The sequence below is a fragment of the Armigeres subalbatus genome, chromosome 3, assembly GCF_024139115.2.
Source record: "Armigeres subalbatus isolate Guangzhou_Male chromosome 3, GZ_Asu_2, whole genome shotgun sequence".
NCBI lineage: Eukaryota > Metazoa > Arthropoda > Insecta > Diptera > Culicidae > Armigeres > Armigeres subalbatus.
In genome coordinates this window covers 275446102-275463447 of record NC_085141.1, presented here as the reverse complement: position 1 = coordinate 275463447, position 17346 = coordinate 275446102, and the positions used below count along the sequence as shown (strand labels likewise).

At 42.2% G+C, this 17346-nt stretch overlaps 1 protein-coding gene across 1 annotated transcript in view; it reads right to left on the bottom strand.

The window, feature by feature from the left end:
* The window catches only part of LOC134222479 (uncharacterized), a 276614-nt gene that overhangs the window by 40074 nt on the left and 219194 nt on the right, over window positions 1-17346 (bottom strand). The window contains exons 25-27 of the mRNA XM_062701631.1: window positions 16125-16854; window positions 15939-16068; window positions 15741-15876 (exon numbers count right to left, since the gene is read on the bottom strand). Coding sequence (XP_062557615.1) covers window positions 15741-15876; window positions 15939-16068; window positions 16125-16854 — 996 coding nt within the window. The remainder of the gene's footprint in view (window positions 1-15740; window positions 15877-15938; window positions 16069-16124; window positions 16855-17346) is intronic.

Below are 17346 nucleotides of genomic sequence, written 5' to 3'. Positions count from 1 at the left end.
CAGACCTTCCGTAGTCCGTGTTGGCGACGAGCAGCAACATATTGATTTCCTCTACCCTCGTTATGCGGACGAAACAACTTCAACGATGCAGCAAACTTCTTAAAATTCAAGTAATGGTTTAATATATTTTATATTTTGTTCGGTTACTTCTATACTTACCGGATTATCCACCAGCAAAACATTTTTTGGCTGCACATCTAAACAAGCGCACAAACTACGACTTAAAATCCCGAAAAACTTCAATACACAATATGGCGTCATGCATGAGTCTACTGGGACACGAACTCGGTAGAAGTAATACAGCAGAGCACATTCGTTTTACTGATTGCTCGGTATTTTTTGTTGACATCTATAAACAGAGTTTGTTGAACAGAGCAACTTAGTTATTTAAGTTACAAATATCCTGTAAACTGTATTACATTGCTGATAAGTCGGTATAATATATTACAAACATCAGTAAATTCTTCAAAATTAACCGATATCTCGGTTCAAATTCATGATTACCGGGCAAAATCGGTAAAATATATTACCGAGGCGGAATTCTCGATTTAAGTGTGTGCATAATAAGGTTTTCAGTACCGTCCCTTTCTGGCGAGCCCCGGTACTACGGTACTGAACCCCTCAGTACCGGGAGTACCGGGAAAATACCGGTACCGGAAGATTTTTTTTTTTCGAAAATCATTAAAATCAATAAAAAGTCAGAATTCAATGGTAACGATTCAAACTTTATTCATTGCTTTGTATGTATTCAACACTTGTCTTGGGGCTTGTACTTATCCTTGAAATATGCTTTCAAAACGCACAGCATATTCAATGTTTCGTCAGACATACGGGATCGTATTTTAGTAGCGAAGCTTCCAGAAACAGAGAAAGCTCTTTCTGAGTCTACAGAAGTAGGGCGAACTGTTGCTAGTGAATCATGAAGCATTCACAAGTATTTTCCTTTAAGCTTTTTCTGAGTCGTTGTAAGTTAACTCTTGTCTTACAATCTTTACGAATCCTGGTGCAGTAATAGAATTTACAGGAACACTCTTGCCTCAAGCGGGGACGATTTGGAAAAATACTGATGAAGTGTTACGATTTTTTTGGGATGTGACGATGTCGTTGCGGTTTGATTGTCTTGAGGTACGTCATCGGACGCCTGACGTTTGTCTTAATTGATTGTCGCTGTCGTCACTGGCGAAAAATCGACGATAACAAAGGGAACCGCAGCGACAATCGTCTTCTATAGTTTATTAACTCTATTGTCAAGTGTTTGAAATTTTAGTAAAAAAAATTAATATCTTTCTTTCTAGCTGCTGCATGCAAAAAAAGTGGTTTTAACCATCGGAAGTTTTAACCAAAACTTTTTCTTTAGTACCGAAAATACCGGTACTTTCATTGAGCCAGTACCGGTATTTCGGTACCGAAAATTGGTCGGTACTCCCGGGAATTCTGGTACCGGTACTCCCGGTACTAAAACCCTAGTGCATAAGCTGGCGCCATTGATTTGAAGTTAATGTGAGGATTTCAACCGAAATATATGGGAAAATACACCTCTGTTACTATTTCCTACAGAAAATTGGATGGAAGAGCCAGATTGTGCAAAGATTTGCAGGAAATGAAGTTAACATGCCACTAAACAATTCCACATGAAATTCTAATATGAATAAATGAAAACATACGTATGCAATCAAAGGTATCTGCGATGCGTGGTTTCGCGCGCACTGAAACATAAGTAATTGTTTTCATGGCAATTAATGAATTTCATAGTTCTCAACCCAACTCCAAATAAATCAGCTGAAAACCAAAAAGTGTTCAATGCTCAATAACTGCCTCCATTACGGAGCCCACGACAACAAAAAGAATTACTTTAAAGACAAGAATAGACCAGGAAGGGGTCACACAACTTGTTTATTCTTCAATAACTGCCTCCATTTAGGAAGTTGATCCACAAACATTGACCCTTGGAGTTCTTAGACAACCTGAAGCCCACGACAACAACAAGAACTACTTGGAATACAATAATATACCCAGAAGGGGTCACACAACTTGTGCACTCTTCGATATTTGTCTCCATTTTGGAGGTTGATCCACAGACCTTGACTCTTGGAGTTTATAGACTACCTGGATCCCACAGCAGCAAAAAGAACTTCTTGGAATACAAACATATAGCTAGAAGGGGTCACACAACTTGTTTATTCTTCAATAACTGCCTCCATTACTGAGATTGATCAACATAACTTGACTCTATGGAGTTCGTAGACTACCTGGAACCAATGACAGCAACAAGAGCTACTTGGAATGCAAACATTTAACAAGAAGGGGTCACACAACTTGTGCACTCTTCGATAACTGTCTCTATTACGGAAGTTGATCCGTAGTATTTGACTCTATGGAGTTCGTAGACTACCTGTAACTCACGACAACAACAAGAACTGCATGAAATACAAGCATATACCTAGAAGGGGTCTCCCAACTTTTTTATTCTTCAATAACTGCCTCCATTACTGAGGTTAATCCACAGACCTTGACTCTATGGAGTTCGTAGACTACCTGGAGCCCACGACAACAACAAGAACTACTAGGAATACAAACATATACCAAAAACGGGTCACACAACTTGTTTATTCTTCAATGACTGTCTCCATTACGAAGGTTGATCAACAGACCTTGACTCTATGGAGTTCGTAGACTACCTGGCATCAATGACAACATAAAGATCTACTTGGAATACAAAAATATACCTAGAAGGGGTCACACGACTTGTTTATTCTTTATAAACTGCCTCCATTACGGAAGTTGATCCACAGATCTTGTCTCTATGAATTTCGTAGAAATCCTGGAGCCTACGACAACAACAAGAAGCACTTGGAATATAAATATATACCAAGAAGAGGTTATTCAACTTGTTAATTCTCAAATAACTGGCTTCATTACGGAGGTTGTTCCACAGACCTTGACTCTATGGAGTTCGTAGACTACCTGGCATCAATGACAACATCAAGAACTACAAGGAGTACAAACATATACCCAGAAGGGGTCACACAACTTGTTTATTCTTCTATAACTGCCTCCATTACTGAGGTTGATCCACAGACCTTGGCTCTAGAAAACCTGGATCCCACTACAATAACAAGAAGTACTTGGAATATAAATATATACCAAGAAGGGGTTACTCAACTTGTTTATTCTCAAATAACTGTCTTCATTACGAAGGTTGATCAACAGACCTTGACTCTATGGAGTTCGTAGACTACCTGGCATCAATAACAACATCAAGATCTACTTGGAATACAAACATATATCCAGAAGGGGACACTCAACTTGTTTATTCTTCAATAACTGCCTCCATTACGGAGGGTGATCCACAGACCTTGACTCTATGGAGTTCATAGACTATCTGGAGCCCACGACAACAACAAGAACTACTTGGAATACACATATATACCAAGAAGGGGTTACACAACTTATTTATTCTCAAATAACTGTCTTCATTACGAAGGTTAATCAACAGATCTTGACTCTATGGACTTCGTAGACTACCTGGCATCAATAACAACATTAAGATCTATTTGCAATACAAATATATACTTAGAAGGGGTCACACAACTTGTTCATTTTTCAATAACCGCCTCCATTACGGAGGTTGATCCACAGACCTTGACTCTATGGAGTTCGTAGACTATCTGGAGCCCACGACAACAACAAGAAGTACTTGGAATATAAATATATACCAAGAAGTTGTGTCACCCCACAACTTGTTTATTCTCAAATAACTGTCTTTATTACGAAGGTTGATCAACAGACCTTGACTCTGTGGAGTTCGTATACTACCTGGCATCAATAACAACATCAAGAACAACAAGGAATACAAAAATATACCTAGAAGGGGTAACACAACAATTCTTCAATAACTGTCTCCATTACGAAGGTTGATCAACAGACCTTGACTGTGTGGAGTTCGTAGATCATGACAACAGCTAATACCACTTCGCATGCAAGCCTAAATTATGTTTCTAGAACATCCGCAGTACTTAGATCATCTAAAAACAACCTCCGAAACTAATCCAAATTTGCCTCATATAAACGCTTGAAACTTTTTTTACGCTCCTATAGGGCGTAAAAAGAGGGAGCGTTATTTCGAATTTGGAGCGTAAAAAGAGGGAGCGTTATTTGGAATTTTGAGCGTAAAAGGAGGGGCGCAAAAAGAGGGAGCGTAAAAAGAGGTTTTACAGTATCTGAAAATTCTTCTTTTTTTTGCCTTTCTCGTATAACTAAGTTGTAGCGAAAGGCTATATGATTGCTCCGAAGAAAAACATTTGATAGAAGGCCCGGGGACCCATAGTGCTATATACCGATCGACTCAGCTCGATGAACTGAGATGATGGCTGTATGTGCGTATGTATGTGTGTATGTGTACAAATTTTGTAGACACACTTTTTGGAACATAGGATAGTGAGAATTACTTTGTGATAATGGGACTTTCTCGGTCGGTAGCGCATAACAATAAAAGTGTTTCACCAAGCTGATTCCATTTATAAATCCTCACGAATAATCCAAATTGTTTTGCGTGGGATGAATATCGGAGCTATGAGGTGAAGGTCAGGAGCAGTAACCCTATATCTTACACGCGACTCTGTTATCAACATTTTTTTTTGTATTTATTTAAGAGACTTGCAGCCCGAGGCTGGCTCGTCTCCGGGAAGGGTACTGTTATCAACATCATGATAGGAAATAATTGAGTGTAGGATTTCAGGATCATTTTGAACATCGGAATAAGTTCAAGAATATAATTCCTGTCCTTCACATAAATCGAGTTTTGAGTACGACCGAAGACATCAACAAAGCGAAGTACTTGAATGATTGAAAGTGCCGTCAGTTTTTATAAATAAATAAACGCTCATTCTGGCGTCATCCACTGACGATTAACGGCCAATGTGGAGCTTTCATTAGGCAGAGCCTCTGGATGAAATTTTATGACCCGCGGGTAGAAGTTTGATTATTATCAGTCATGAGGAAGCGAAGGATAATGATACTAGCACCAACAATTGTGTTTACGATTCGGAAATGACGACATGCATAGAATAACTCGTTGTAAGGTTTGGATGCAATGTGATATTAAATATGATCAAGATTGTTTGTTTCAAATAATGAAAGTGAAGTTTATTTTCTTTATTCACCGGTTCAATCGTATCGTTCGAAGAGAGTGCTTTGTGTGATTGCTGCTTATGGCTTCCGCGCTACTTTTCTCGAAAATGTACAACTATTGGTTTCATAAGGCAAAATACTCGAAATGTTTTTTTTTCTCTCTAGTGCATTGTTACCTACCCAAAAGACTGCCTGTATTCCAGACTATTTGTTTGAAATCTGCTAAAAGTTGCCCTATTTTATGGTAATGCGTGTTATTCTTCCCACACTCCTTGATTTATGATTCATAAAATGTTCGAATTTGAATTTAATAAAATGGCATAGATTTTGATTTGCTTGTTTGAGTTCGTTTAAATCATTATGCTGTTGAGTTAATCTCCTGATGTTTGTTGTTCAATTCTATGAGTTCTTATCTAACTATGAAGAGTTTGGATGATCGATTTGAATTGGTTTGGTAAAGCTGTACGTTTTGGCGTTTCTGTTAATTATTTTACTTATTCATTTTAAGATGAGTACTTTAAAATGTCTTTACTGTTTGAGATAAAGTTTGTTATTGTTGGAATTATTTCTTTAAAACTGGGACATCTATTTACAAGATTTAGATGATTTTTTGACAGATTATTCGAAAAATGTAGGATATTTGAATGAAACAGAATTCTTTGGCATTGTTCTGCGGACCGGTGTGCAGCTCTCGAAAGGAAGATGCTTTTTTTTCGAATTACAAAAAGCTAGGACGGGCTGTTCATTACTGATGGCATCGAATTGACCTGTAGTGAAATGCTACATCTAACAAAACATAATTCCTACTTTTTACAATGTACTTTAATATTGTTCAAAGAATTGATGTTGTATGTAACCACAGTCAAATATGGTAATAAACAATCGACAAAGGTTGCGACTGAACCCAACAATAATCATATCGTTATGTATATCACTGCGATGACAAACGTGTCCTCTTGGTATTCTCAATGTTCTAATTCCATCAATGTGAGCTATAACAAATTGTGTTCTTTAAAATTCACAGATAAAAATATATACATTTTGAAAACCGTATTTACTTCTAAACTATGGTATCGTCAAAAATTTTCTAAAGTATGACTAAGGTGACTGCCAATTCATTACCAAATTAACAAATAAAATACCATTTATTATCTACTATCACGAATTGATTCGCTTATTTGTTGCTCTACGCGATTTTGTAGCCATCTCCGCGAAGCTTTTATTTGATCTATACTCTAATTATTGATTTCCGAGTCCAAGATTTGTTTTTTTTCAATTAAATTTTTTTTAAATTTCAACCTTGATTATCAAATTACAGTTGCTCAATACTTTTAACTCACCCTCCATCCAGCTACATGTTGGAGGGTGCTCTGATAGTCAACCTACGTTCGTCCTAACATATTTTCCATCGAAAACTACGCATAGAAAACACAACATCTAGGAGAGCTCACGGAGTGGGGTACGGAAAGGACTATTAGTCACAACGAACAATTTGCTTTACTCTGACTATTCATTGATTCATACTATCTACGAACAAACTATCCTTAGAAAGATCCTGACGGAACGAGAGTTTAGCTAAAACTTGTTAGGTAGATAGGTTTGCTTAGCGTTATACTTGTTTTCCGTAATGAAATCGAATTTTAGCTTGAAGTTGTCAATTAATGCTACCGTCGATTTAAGACTAGGCTCGAAGGTGGATAGCGGTTTTTTATGCGATTACATCGATGCAACTGTTCTGTGTATCTATTACTCGATTAGTTGCCGTTGGCTGTGACCTCAGTCAGACTGCCCCGGCGTCGTTTGCTGAGTTGTTTCCAGAAACGTCGGTCTAATGATTTGTCCTGAAAAAATATGATGATGAGGAAAAGTGCTTAGTCTCCTCCTGGCTAGTGATGGGTTTCAGAAGCCTTAAGGTGAGTTACGGCGGCGTCCAAAAATGGCAGCCACAATGGCCGTGCTATCTCTCACCTCGCGTTTTTGCTCGCACAAATGTGAATATTTAGGCGGTTAGCACATCTGGAAACCATTTTTTCATGTATGCTGCAAGTGAGCAAAAGTGAAAAAATACTTTTTGCTTTTGACTGTCGTTCACTTTTCAAGTTATGTGCCCTCAAAAGTGCTATGTAGATTTGAAATTGGGCTCCAACGCGATTCACCTTAATATGGACACAGAATTTCGTCATTACGGGTTCGTTCAAAATAACGTCCAAGGTTTGAGAGAGGAGGAGGGTTTACATTTTGTGACAATTTGTGACCGGGGGAAGGGGGGGTGTGGCTTCGTATTGTGTTACGTCCAGTTGTGAAAAACAAAATCCTGTTGCATTTTAGCAGCTATTTGATTATCACAATCATATTTCAAAACTGTTTGTAATACCTAGGTTTGTGATAGGTCTCCATTCAGCGTTGTAGCGTGGGGTTGGCTGGGTTTGCCCCCGTCACAGGCGCTAGCCCTAAAAAGGGACGCCAAAAATCAAAACTCTGCTATAGGAAATGGTGACAAATTATTTTGGTTCAATCAAAGGTAATTGCCTATTTCCGAGGATTAAACCACCCGACTTGGACGTTAATTTACAATGTTATGAAAACTCATATGTGAATATGTACGTTATGTGGAAGATATTGATTTGGAAAATGTATTGGAGGTAACCACTTTCCCTTCGATGGGACTCGAACCCATGACCCTACAGTACGCTAGACTGGTGCTTTAACCAACTAAGCTACGAAGGACCTCCGTCGGCCTTCGCAACCTAGCGGCTACTGAACGAGCTCGAGATTCCCAAATTGGACGCATAGTCAAATCACTCGCAATCCATTTATCAAGCCAATACTTCCACATGTGTATTGTACACGTCCACATTAGAGGAGCGTGAGTATTTAGAATGTCTGGCGGCTATACACATTCTTCATCAGCAACGGTACTGATCAAGTGAGGTTGTGTAAGCTATTTGCCAGTCGGTCGTCAAGCTCAGACCCGACCGCATTGCGTAGGCAAGAGCACGCAACTCAAGTTCAGTTCAATCAAAGGTAATTGCCTATTTCCGGGGATTAAACCACCCGACTTGGACGTTAATTTACAATGTTATGAAAACTCATATGTGAATATGTACGTTATGTGGAAGATATTGATTTGGAAAATGTATTGGAGGTAACCACTTTCCCTTCGATGGGACTCGAACCCATGACCCTACAGTACGCTAGACTGGTGCTTTAACCAACTAAGCTACGAAGGACCTCCGTCGGCCTTCGCAACCTAGCGGCTACTGAACGAGCTCGAGATTCCCAAATTGGACGCATAGTCAAATCACTCGCAATCCATTTCAGGCAATCCATTGGGAATTAACTTCTGACATTTTTCGTAAATATTTTGAATCGATTTTAGGGAATACCTCCAAGATTTTTCTAGAAAAGTTCATGAATAATTCCAGAAATTCCTACAGGAACACAAAAATTATTTCAGGAATTTCATAGGATACCTTCGGACACTCCATTCCCTCGCAAATTCCATTAATTCCTCCAAAAATTCATTCCAATATTCTAGGACGAAATTTCAAGAACTTCCTTTGAAATTTCCGAACTAAGGGAATTTCCAAAGGAACTTCTGAAGGGATTTCCACATTCTTATATTGCTCCAAAAATTTCTTTGGACATTCTTCCAAGAATTCTTTCTGAATTTCTTCCAAGGATTTCTTCGGTAAATTTTCCTAAATGCAGAAGCTTTTTTTTGGAATCCTCCCCAAGACATTGTTTTGAAAGTTTAAAAAAAGAATTCTAAGAAAATTTTGATAATTTCCATAACATAACATTCGTCCTCATCCATCACACATTCCATTACATGTAAATGAAAAAAACAGAATTTTATATATTTTTTTAAAGTTTTCAGCAAATTAGTAATAGCCTGTAATAGCATTCCCATGACTATTTTTTTTATATTTTCCATCACTGGACTTTCCATCTGGAGTTCCGAAAGTTACTTTAGAAATTCGTTCGGAAATTCCTGAAGGAAATTCCGGAGGAATTTCGGGAGCCGAGGGAATGGATTTTCTGTTACGCCTGGATGAATTTCTGGATGACTAACCGAATTAATTCCTAGAGGTATTTTTTACATAAAAAAAACGTCTGGAGAATTTTTCGTGCGAACTTTTGGATAAATTCATGAAACATGATCTGGATGATTTTTTTTGTCAAGGTGAAGGTGGGTTAAGTACTAAAACAAAGCTTTGAAAGTATTGGTACAATAAAAACTGTCATATACTGTAGTAGTATTGGTGTCGTATTTATAAAATAACAAAGAATATTAGTAGGGTGGTTCAAAAAACGACCCAGCTGCACTACGCTCGCTCGATTCCGTTCCATGCTCCAAGTGTCCTCAAAAAACCGATTTGAACAAAAACTGGTTGAGCGCAAGCCGGTTCAAGTTTGTATGAAAACTAGTAAGGGAAACTAAACCTTTTATTACACTGGCTACGGCGCCTCCCCTCCAAACGCTGGCGAAAAGAGAACCCACATAGCTGAAAGCAACATTCCAGAGACTTCACTGAACCAAAACCGCACCGCAAGAAAGATCCATTGATTACGTAACACAAAAATAGCATTTTATACCCCACTCACCCTTATGTCACACTTTTTGTATGAAGCATCTGCCCCTGGTGCTATAGTGTAGACTAGAATAGACTAGAAGTATCTGCCCCTGGTGCGATAGATATCACAGACAAATTCTGGGTATTTTATTGAATTGCACATTTCACTGATGCCTTCTGAGAAGCCTAATTATCATGCGAAAGATTCGTAACCTCGATTAACATCGACTCCTAACTATCGGAAAGACTATTCAATATGGATTTTCTATGAAGTTGAAGCTCTTGAAAATTTCATCCAGTCATATGGTCTCCCCCTCGCTAGCGCCCAATGACGGAGTGCCAGAATCAGAATAATGTTAAATTCAACCTCGCCATATCAACTGTCATACAAACCTGAAACGACTTGTGCACGGCAAGCCTCTATTCAAACCAGCCCAAACCATTGGATAACACCCAAATTATAAATCATAATCGACTGAGCGTAGCGGAGCAAAATTATTTTTTGAACCACCCTACTTATTAGTTTGCTGCTGCCGGTGCCGGTGCACCGCGGTGTTTACATTCGCGCCGCCATCAATTTTTTTAATCGTTTTTTTCGAGCAAAAATAGCAGTTTACATTAAGTTTTCGGTTTAAACAAGTTACTGATTTCGAAAAGTGCCCTTTGAGAAGAAGTGAAGTGCAGTGATAAACCCACCAAATCGCGAACGGCTATTAAATTGGCACGAAACTGCTGATTTATGATAATATTCGAGCCGAAATACATAGGACTCTTTGGATAAACATGTTCATTATCACGGGAAGTGAATAAATATGCTGTGAACAGGTTAGTAATTTCAATATAAGACTTTTGTTTGATACTGGTCGATGCATCCGAATGTTGGTGGGAGAGGAGTGTGGGAGGTGTGGGGTTGACCCGTGGAAGGTCCGGTGCCATATTGACTGCCATCGTGGTACTCTTCCAACTATGCCCTTAAATAACTTGGAAGAAATGAACAAATTGATACTAATTTGCGAAAAAGAATTCACATGTTTTGGAGGGACTCGAACCATCAACCTCCTACTCTATAGAGAAGCGTGATAATCTCTACACAACAAGACCACTGAAAGGTCGCGTTTGCGGAAAAGTCATTAGAATCCGAATACCAACCTCCTCCTTGATTTCCAACAGTAATTTTCAAAAAGAATGTCAAATTATCAAAGAAAATTCTAAAAGAATTTCAAAAGAGTCTCCGAAGGTCTACATGAATTTCAGGAGAGTTGCTAAAAAGTTCAGAGACATAATCAAAGAAAAAAGAATTTTCTCAAAAAATCTTGGATATTAAATGAATTTAAAATCCAAAAGGGATTTCTAGACAAATTACGGGCCTGTTGAAAGGAGGCTTCCAGGTCTTTTGAAAGGAGGGTTCCGGACCTTTTGAAATGAGGCTCCCGGGCCTCTTGATAGGAGGCTTCCGGGCCTCTTGAAAGCAGGCTTCTGGACCTCTTGAAAGCAGGCTTCCAAGCCTCTTGAAAGCAGGTTTCCATGCCTCTTAAAAGGAGTCTTCCGGGCATGTTGGAAGGAGTCTTCCGGGCATGTTCCGGGCAATCCTCTTGAAAGGAGGCTTCCGGGCCTCTTGAAAAGTGGCTTCCGGGCCTATTGAAAGGAGGTTTCCGGGCCTCTTGAAAGGAGGCTTCCGGGCCTCTTGAAAGGAGGCTTCCGGGCCTCTTGAAAGGAGGCTTCCGGGCCTCTTGAAAGGAGGCTTCCGGGCCTCTTGAAAGGAGGCTTCCGGGCCTCTTGAAAGGAGGCTTCCGGGCCTCTTGAAAGGAGGCTACCGGGCCTCTTGAAAGGAGGCTACCGGGCCTCTTGAAAGGAGGCTACCGGGCCTCTTGAAAGGAGGCTTCCGGGCCTCTTGAAAGGAGGCTTCCGGGCCTCTTGAAAGGAGGTTTCTGGGCCTCTTGAAAGGAGGCTTCCGGGCCTCTTGAAAGGAGGCTTCCGGGCCTCTTGAAAGGAGGCTTCCGGGCCTCTTGAAAGGAGGCTTCCGGGCCTCTTGAAAGGAGGCTTCCGGGCCTCTTGAAAGGAGGCTTCCGGGCCTCTTGAAAGGAGGCTTCCGAGCCTCTTGAAAGGAGGCTTCCGAGCCTCTTGAAAGGAGGCTTCCGGGCCTCTTGAAAGGAGGCTTCCGGGCCTCTTGAAACTGGCATATTTAGTTTCACATAATGTATCAGATGTATGTATTGTCTTCTTTTCTTGTATTTGAAAACGCTTTAAATTTCCTAGTTTCACACATAAATTATTCACGCGTTGTTCTTTCAATGTCTACTCTTTGTTCCGCCTTTGTTCCCTCTCCTCTTCTAGGGCTCCTTTGCAACTTCCAGGTAAACTGAGGGGAACGTGCCTCATGAGCCGACGTTCGGATACCTTACACCTGATGGGGGAAGGGCCGTTTGGCCGAAGGCCACTAGACCGTAAAGGTCATTTGGCCGAATAGGTCATTTGCCCAAATAGGCCATTTGCTCGAATAGGTCATTTTCCCGAATACGTCTCACTTCTCACTTATAATAATTGTTCACTTCTCACTTCTCATTGTGAAAAGTGAGAAGTGTGAAGTGAGTAGCGAGATGTCTCACTTTTCGCTTCAGTGAGAAGTGAGAAATTATTAAAAAAAATATTTTTGAGGTAACATCAGATCTCGACGTTTCATGCATTTTTAAGTCATTTGGCATCAAAAACAAAAATTCGATTTTCGACTTTTCCTTTGGTCCCCCTTTGGGAAAATTTTCATGGGTAAAAATTTCAAAACTTTGATGAATTTTAGGCACTCCTAAATCATGTCCGATTGAGCTCAAATTTTGCATGGGGTCATATTTTGGGGTAATGAAACTTGTGAGCAATGTCGTTTTTTGAAATTCGATGACGATTATTTTTTTCCCATTCCGGGAGTGGAGAACCAATCACTTCGACAGCGAAGTTTTCACCGCGGCCCTGAGACTGGAAGCCAACACTGAAGGTCTAAGCGGGGATGCGTTGGTAGCTGTCCTATCGTCACCATGCCGAGGAAAGCCCTGCCGAAAAATGGCAGACGCCCGGTATACTGGTGGAGTCCCGAGATTGCGGCCCTTCGATCAACCTGCCTCAAGGCTAGACGAAGGATGCAACGTGCCCGCACCGAGGATGAAAGAGGAGACCGCCGTGAAGTGTTTCGAGCTGCAAAAATGGCCTTTAACAAGGCCATTACGAATAGTAAGAGAGCGTGTTTCGACAACCTATGCGAAGGAGCCAACGCGAATCCGTGGGGCACGCTTACATGATAGTGATGGCCAAGACCAAAGGAGCTCTTCACCCTCTGAACGGTCCCCGGATAGGTTGGCGAGGATTATCGAGGTACTATTCCCGTCTCGAGCCACAAGTCCCTGGCCTCCTGCACCACAAGACAATATGGGTGCGGCCGAAATGGTGGCTCCGGTGACGAACGAAGAGTTACTCGCGGTGGCCAAATCCCTGGTAACGAACAAAGCTTCAGGGCCTGATGGAGTTCCGAACAGCGCTCTCAAGGCAGCAATCATAGCGAACCCGAACATGTTCAGGCTAGCTATGCAAAGATGCCTAGATGAGTGAAGATTCCCCGAAAGATGGAAAAAACGGAAACTGGTGTTGTTGCCGAAGGCCGGGAAGCCGCCGGGCGACCCATCGGCGCATAGACCAATCTGCTTTATAGACACGACGGTCAAGTTGCTAGAGAGGATCATCCTCAACAGGCTGACCCTGTACTCAGAGGGTACGAACGGCCTGTCTAACAACCAGTTCGGATTTCGCAAGGGTAAGTCCACGTTGAAAGCTATTAACTCGGTGGTAAAGACCGCCGAGATTGCGATCCAACAGAAAAGGCGAGGTATTCGATACTGTGCGTAAGTGACACTTGATTGTTCGCATCCGCAAGGTTCAATACTGGACCCGGTACTATGGAACCTTATGTATGACGGGGTTCTGAAGCTAAAGTTCCCTCCTGGTGTTAAGATCGTCGGTTTCGCAGATGATGACGTAACCTTGGAGGTCTACGGGGAGTCAATTTCCGAGGTAGAACTGACCGCAGCACACGCGATCAGCACGACGGAGGATTGGATGAGCGCTATAGGCCTGCAGCTGGCTCAACATAAGACGGAGGTGGTTATCGTCAACAACCGTAAGTCGGTTCAACATGCAGTGATTCACGTCGGTGAAGTCGCGATCGCATCAAAGCGGAGTTTGAAGCTCCTCGGGGTCGTAATAGACGACAAGCTGATCTTCGCCAGCCATGTAGACTACGCGTGCAAGAGGGCTTCGACTGCTGTTGCGGCATTATCGAGGATGATGTCCAACAGTTCCAAGGTGTGTGTCAGTAGACGTAGGCTACTGGCAGGCGTTGCCGTATCTATTCTTAGGTACGGCGGCCCGTCCTGGGCGAGAGCTCTGGGAGTAACCAGTTACCTGCGGAAGCTGGAGAGCACGTACCGCTTAATGTGTCTCAGAGTGATATCTGCCTACCGCACGATGCAGCTTGCGTGATTGCAAGCATGATGCCAGTCGGGCTGGTCATCCGGGAAGACGAGGAGTGTTTCGAGCTACGTGGCACCAGAGGAGCCCGCGAACGCATCAGGGTGACTTCGGTTGCCAGATGGCAGCGCGAGTGGGATAACTCTTCTAAAGGTAGGTGGACCCACCGGCTGATACCTAACATATCGAGCTGGGTAGAGAGACCCCATGGGGAAGCTAACTTCTATCTGACGCAATTCCTGTCAGGCCATGGCTGCTTCCGGCAGTACCTCCACAGGTTAGGGCACACGGAGAGCCCCGTCTGCCCTGACTGACCAGGTTTTGACGAAACTGCAGAGCACATACTGTTCGTATGTCCTCGTTTCGACGTCGAAAGAGAGCTATGCTAGACGTTTGCGGTCGGGACACAACCCCGGATACCCTCATCCAGAGGATGTGCCAAGCGGTGGAGAAGTGGAACGCAGTTTCGACTGCAACCACTCAGATTGCCTGCAGCTTGCAGAGAATCTGGCGCGCCGAGCAGCAGTCGACAAGCATGACTAACTTGTGATTGATTAGTTAGAGCGAAAACAGGCTGAGTGCGGGAAAGTGAATGAGAGGTTTGCACATGTCGAGGTAAGAGTGTCGCAACCGCAGTCGCCACCACGAGGCATGGCAGAAGAGTAACCGCATAGGTGTTAGTATGGACTGCATATGCCGAGGTAGGAGGGTCGTAGCGTAGAACTGTTGGTACCTATCGCTATCGACACCTCGAGGCATGGCAGAGATGAGTAGAGTGAGCATCCAAGTCAGACTCGCGTGGCATGTTAGAGGTGAGCACCCAAGTCAGACTCGCATGGCATGTCAGAAGTGAGAACCTAAGTAAGTCTCACATGGGGTGTCAGAGCATGTGTCAGGATTATAAGAAATATTTCTAGAAATTCTCTGGCTTTTTAATAATCCTTACTTCTAACCCATTGGGATATATGCATGCAGGTTATAGAGGCTTAAGGAAAATTTTCCGCCGGATTTTGGCCCCTGTGTATTTTAAATGGGGCCGGGATTTTTAATTTCCGTGGCCGAATCCCGAAAACTTCGCATATGTAAAAATACATGGGAAAAAATTTGCTATGTCCTTAGTTACGAACATCCCGCCCAATTAAGTTTTCGGCAAGGGCACTGGGAGTCTACGCTACGGCGCTGTCTCAATGTAATTGTAAAAATAAATAGTGTTCGAAAAAGGAAAACCAAAAAATAAATGACACATGAATGTGCGCTGGGGGAAGGGTGTGGCTCCATTCAGCACACATGTTGCAAGTTAGTCAATGCAGTCACATTGAAGTTACTGCAACTAAATCTATGTGCTACTCGGGGTCAATGATTTGTGTCAGTTTATGATAGAAGGAAAGAGGAGGGAGATTTAAAATGCCGAACAACGTTGGACGTAATTAGGCACCATCAATTCAAATACGAATTTTCTACTCAAATGATCACTGCTCATCGCTTTATTTGGTAAGTTGTTGTCCCAATAAAAAGAATACTTACGTTTTCTTTCCTAGGTGAGTTCATCCGGCTGGAGTCCGAGTGGGAAGTAGGAACATCGTCACCGCTGTATTCTCGCGACGACCCCTGAAGCCCATGCAATGTGTTCTCCGAGTTTCGTCGCGATAGAAAGTTGAATCTATGAAAAGAATGATAATAAAACTGTTTTCCAACATCATAGGAGAGATCAAGTCTACGTACAATTTGGAAGTTCTGGATTTGTTGAAACTAGCTGTATGTTTCAGGTGGGAGCCGTTTTGATTCAGTTGAGTCATGCAGTAGACTTTCTCGCGCCTCGCTAAACGCTCCAGGTCCGATAGAGTCTTTTCTTCTGCAAGTGGAAACATTGTACAGGTCAAACCAGAATAAGATTTCAAATGATCCTACCGCGATCCACAGACCCAAAACTGTTCCAGGTAGCTGGATCTTGTGCTTTTCGTCGGCTGGGCGTAGGAGTATCCATCTTTGAATTGTTTTGCTGATATGATGAGCTCGTTCCGTTTTTCAGGGGATGGTTTGTGCTGGTGCCCGGAGAGTCGGAATTGCTCGAGCTGGGCCTTGCCGGTTGATTGTTGTTGCTGGTTGTAGAATTCATCATGTTGTGCTTGGCCAAAGCCACCGGAATACTGTTGTAGCTGTTCACCCGCGTGATGATTCGATTCATAATGATATCCTTCCCGCTCATCCGGTGGTATGTGGAGAGGTCTTGCCCGAGAATCGAAGTCAGGTCCGGTGCCGGGGTGTAGCTGATTAGGTCTTCGTCGCCGAGAATGTCGTGATTCAGCGCCAAACGCATCTCCAGCCTTGGACTGAGTCCGTATAGGGGTGGTGGTGGGGCGGTAGACGGCGGAGGAGGCAACGTGAGGATCGGCGCAGCACCGGAACTCGCCCCGAAATGATCGATACCTCTTGCAGAGGGCATCCCGATGCTCGGGAGCTGCACAGATGCAGAGCATCTGTCAGCAGCACTCCCATAGCTTTCGTCGGGTGTGGTCGTCTTCACCGTCTCCCTCGTTTCCATCTGGGGGGTTGACGACGGCGTTGTACTTACTGAGTCGGATTCGATGGAACCTCTTAAGTCCACATAATCCGGAGGATTTCTTTCCACCGCTTGCCCCTGCCAATTTATCGGAAAGTAAATTACCCGCTAATTATAAATTATCTACGAAATCAACGAACGGTTACATGGGTAGCAACGGCTAGGTCAGATCATTTCGTGTTCTTTTGGGTTTCTTGCATCTCAGAATCGTAAAACAACGAACGCGCAAATACAACATTCACACATCTAGAGGTTACTGTTGGAAATAAACATTTTCTTTTATGATTTTGTTACTTACATCAAGAGTTAAAAGTTAGAAAAATTAATGGAAAAGTATTCGAAATATGTTCTAATATACTACGGTAAAACGGTGGCAAACTTGCACCTGGACTAAAAGCTGCTTTAAGAAAGATACAATAAAAAAATCGAAATGAATTGAACAGTTTGGAAACGCTTTCGTACATACAGGTTCAATGGAAACCATCATATGCATTAGAGAAGTCCATACAATAGAGTTAAGAGATGCTGAATTGTTGAACGAATTTGCAACATAAGCAAGGCAGAAAAACC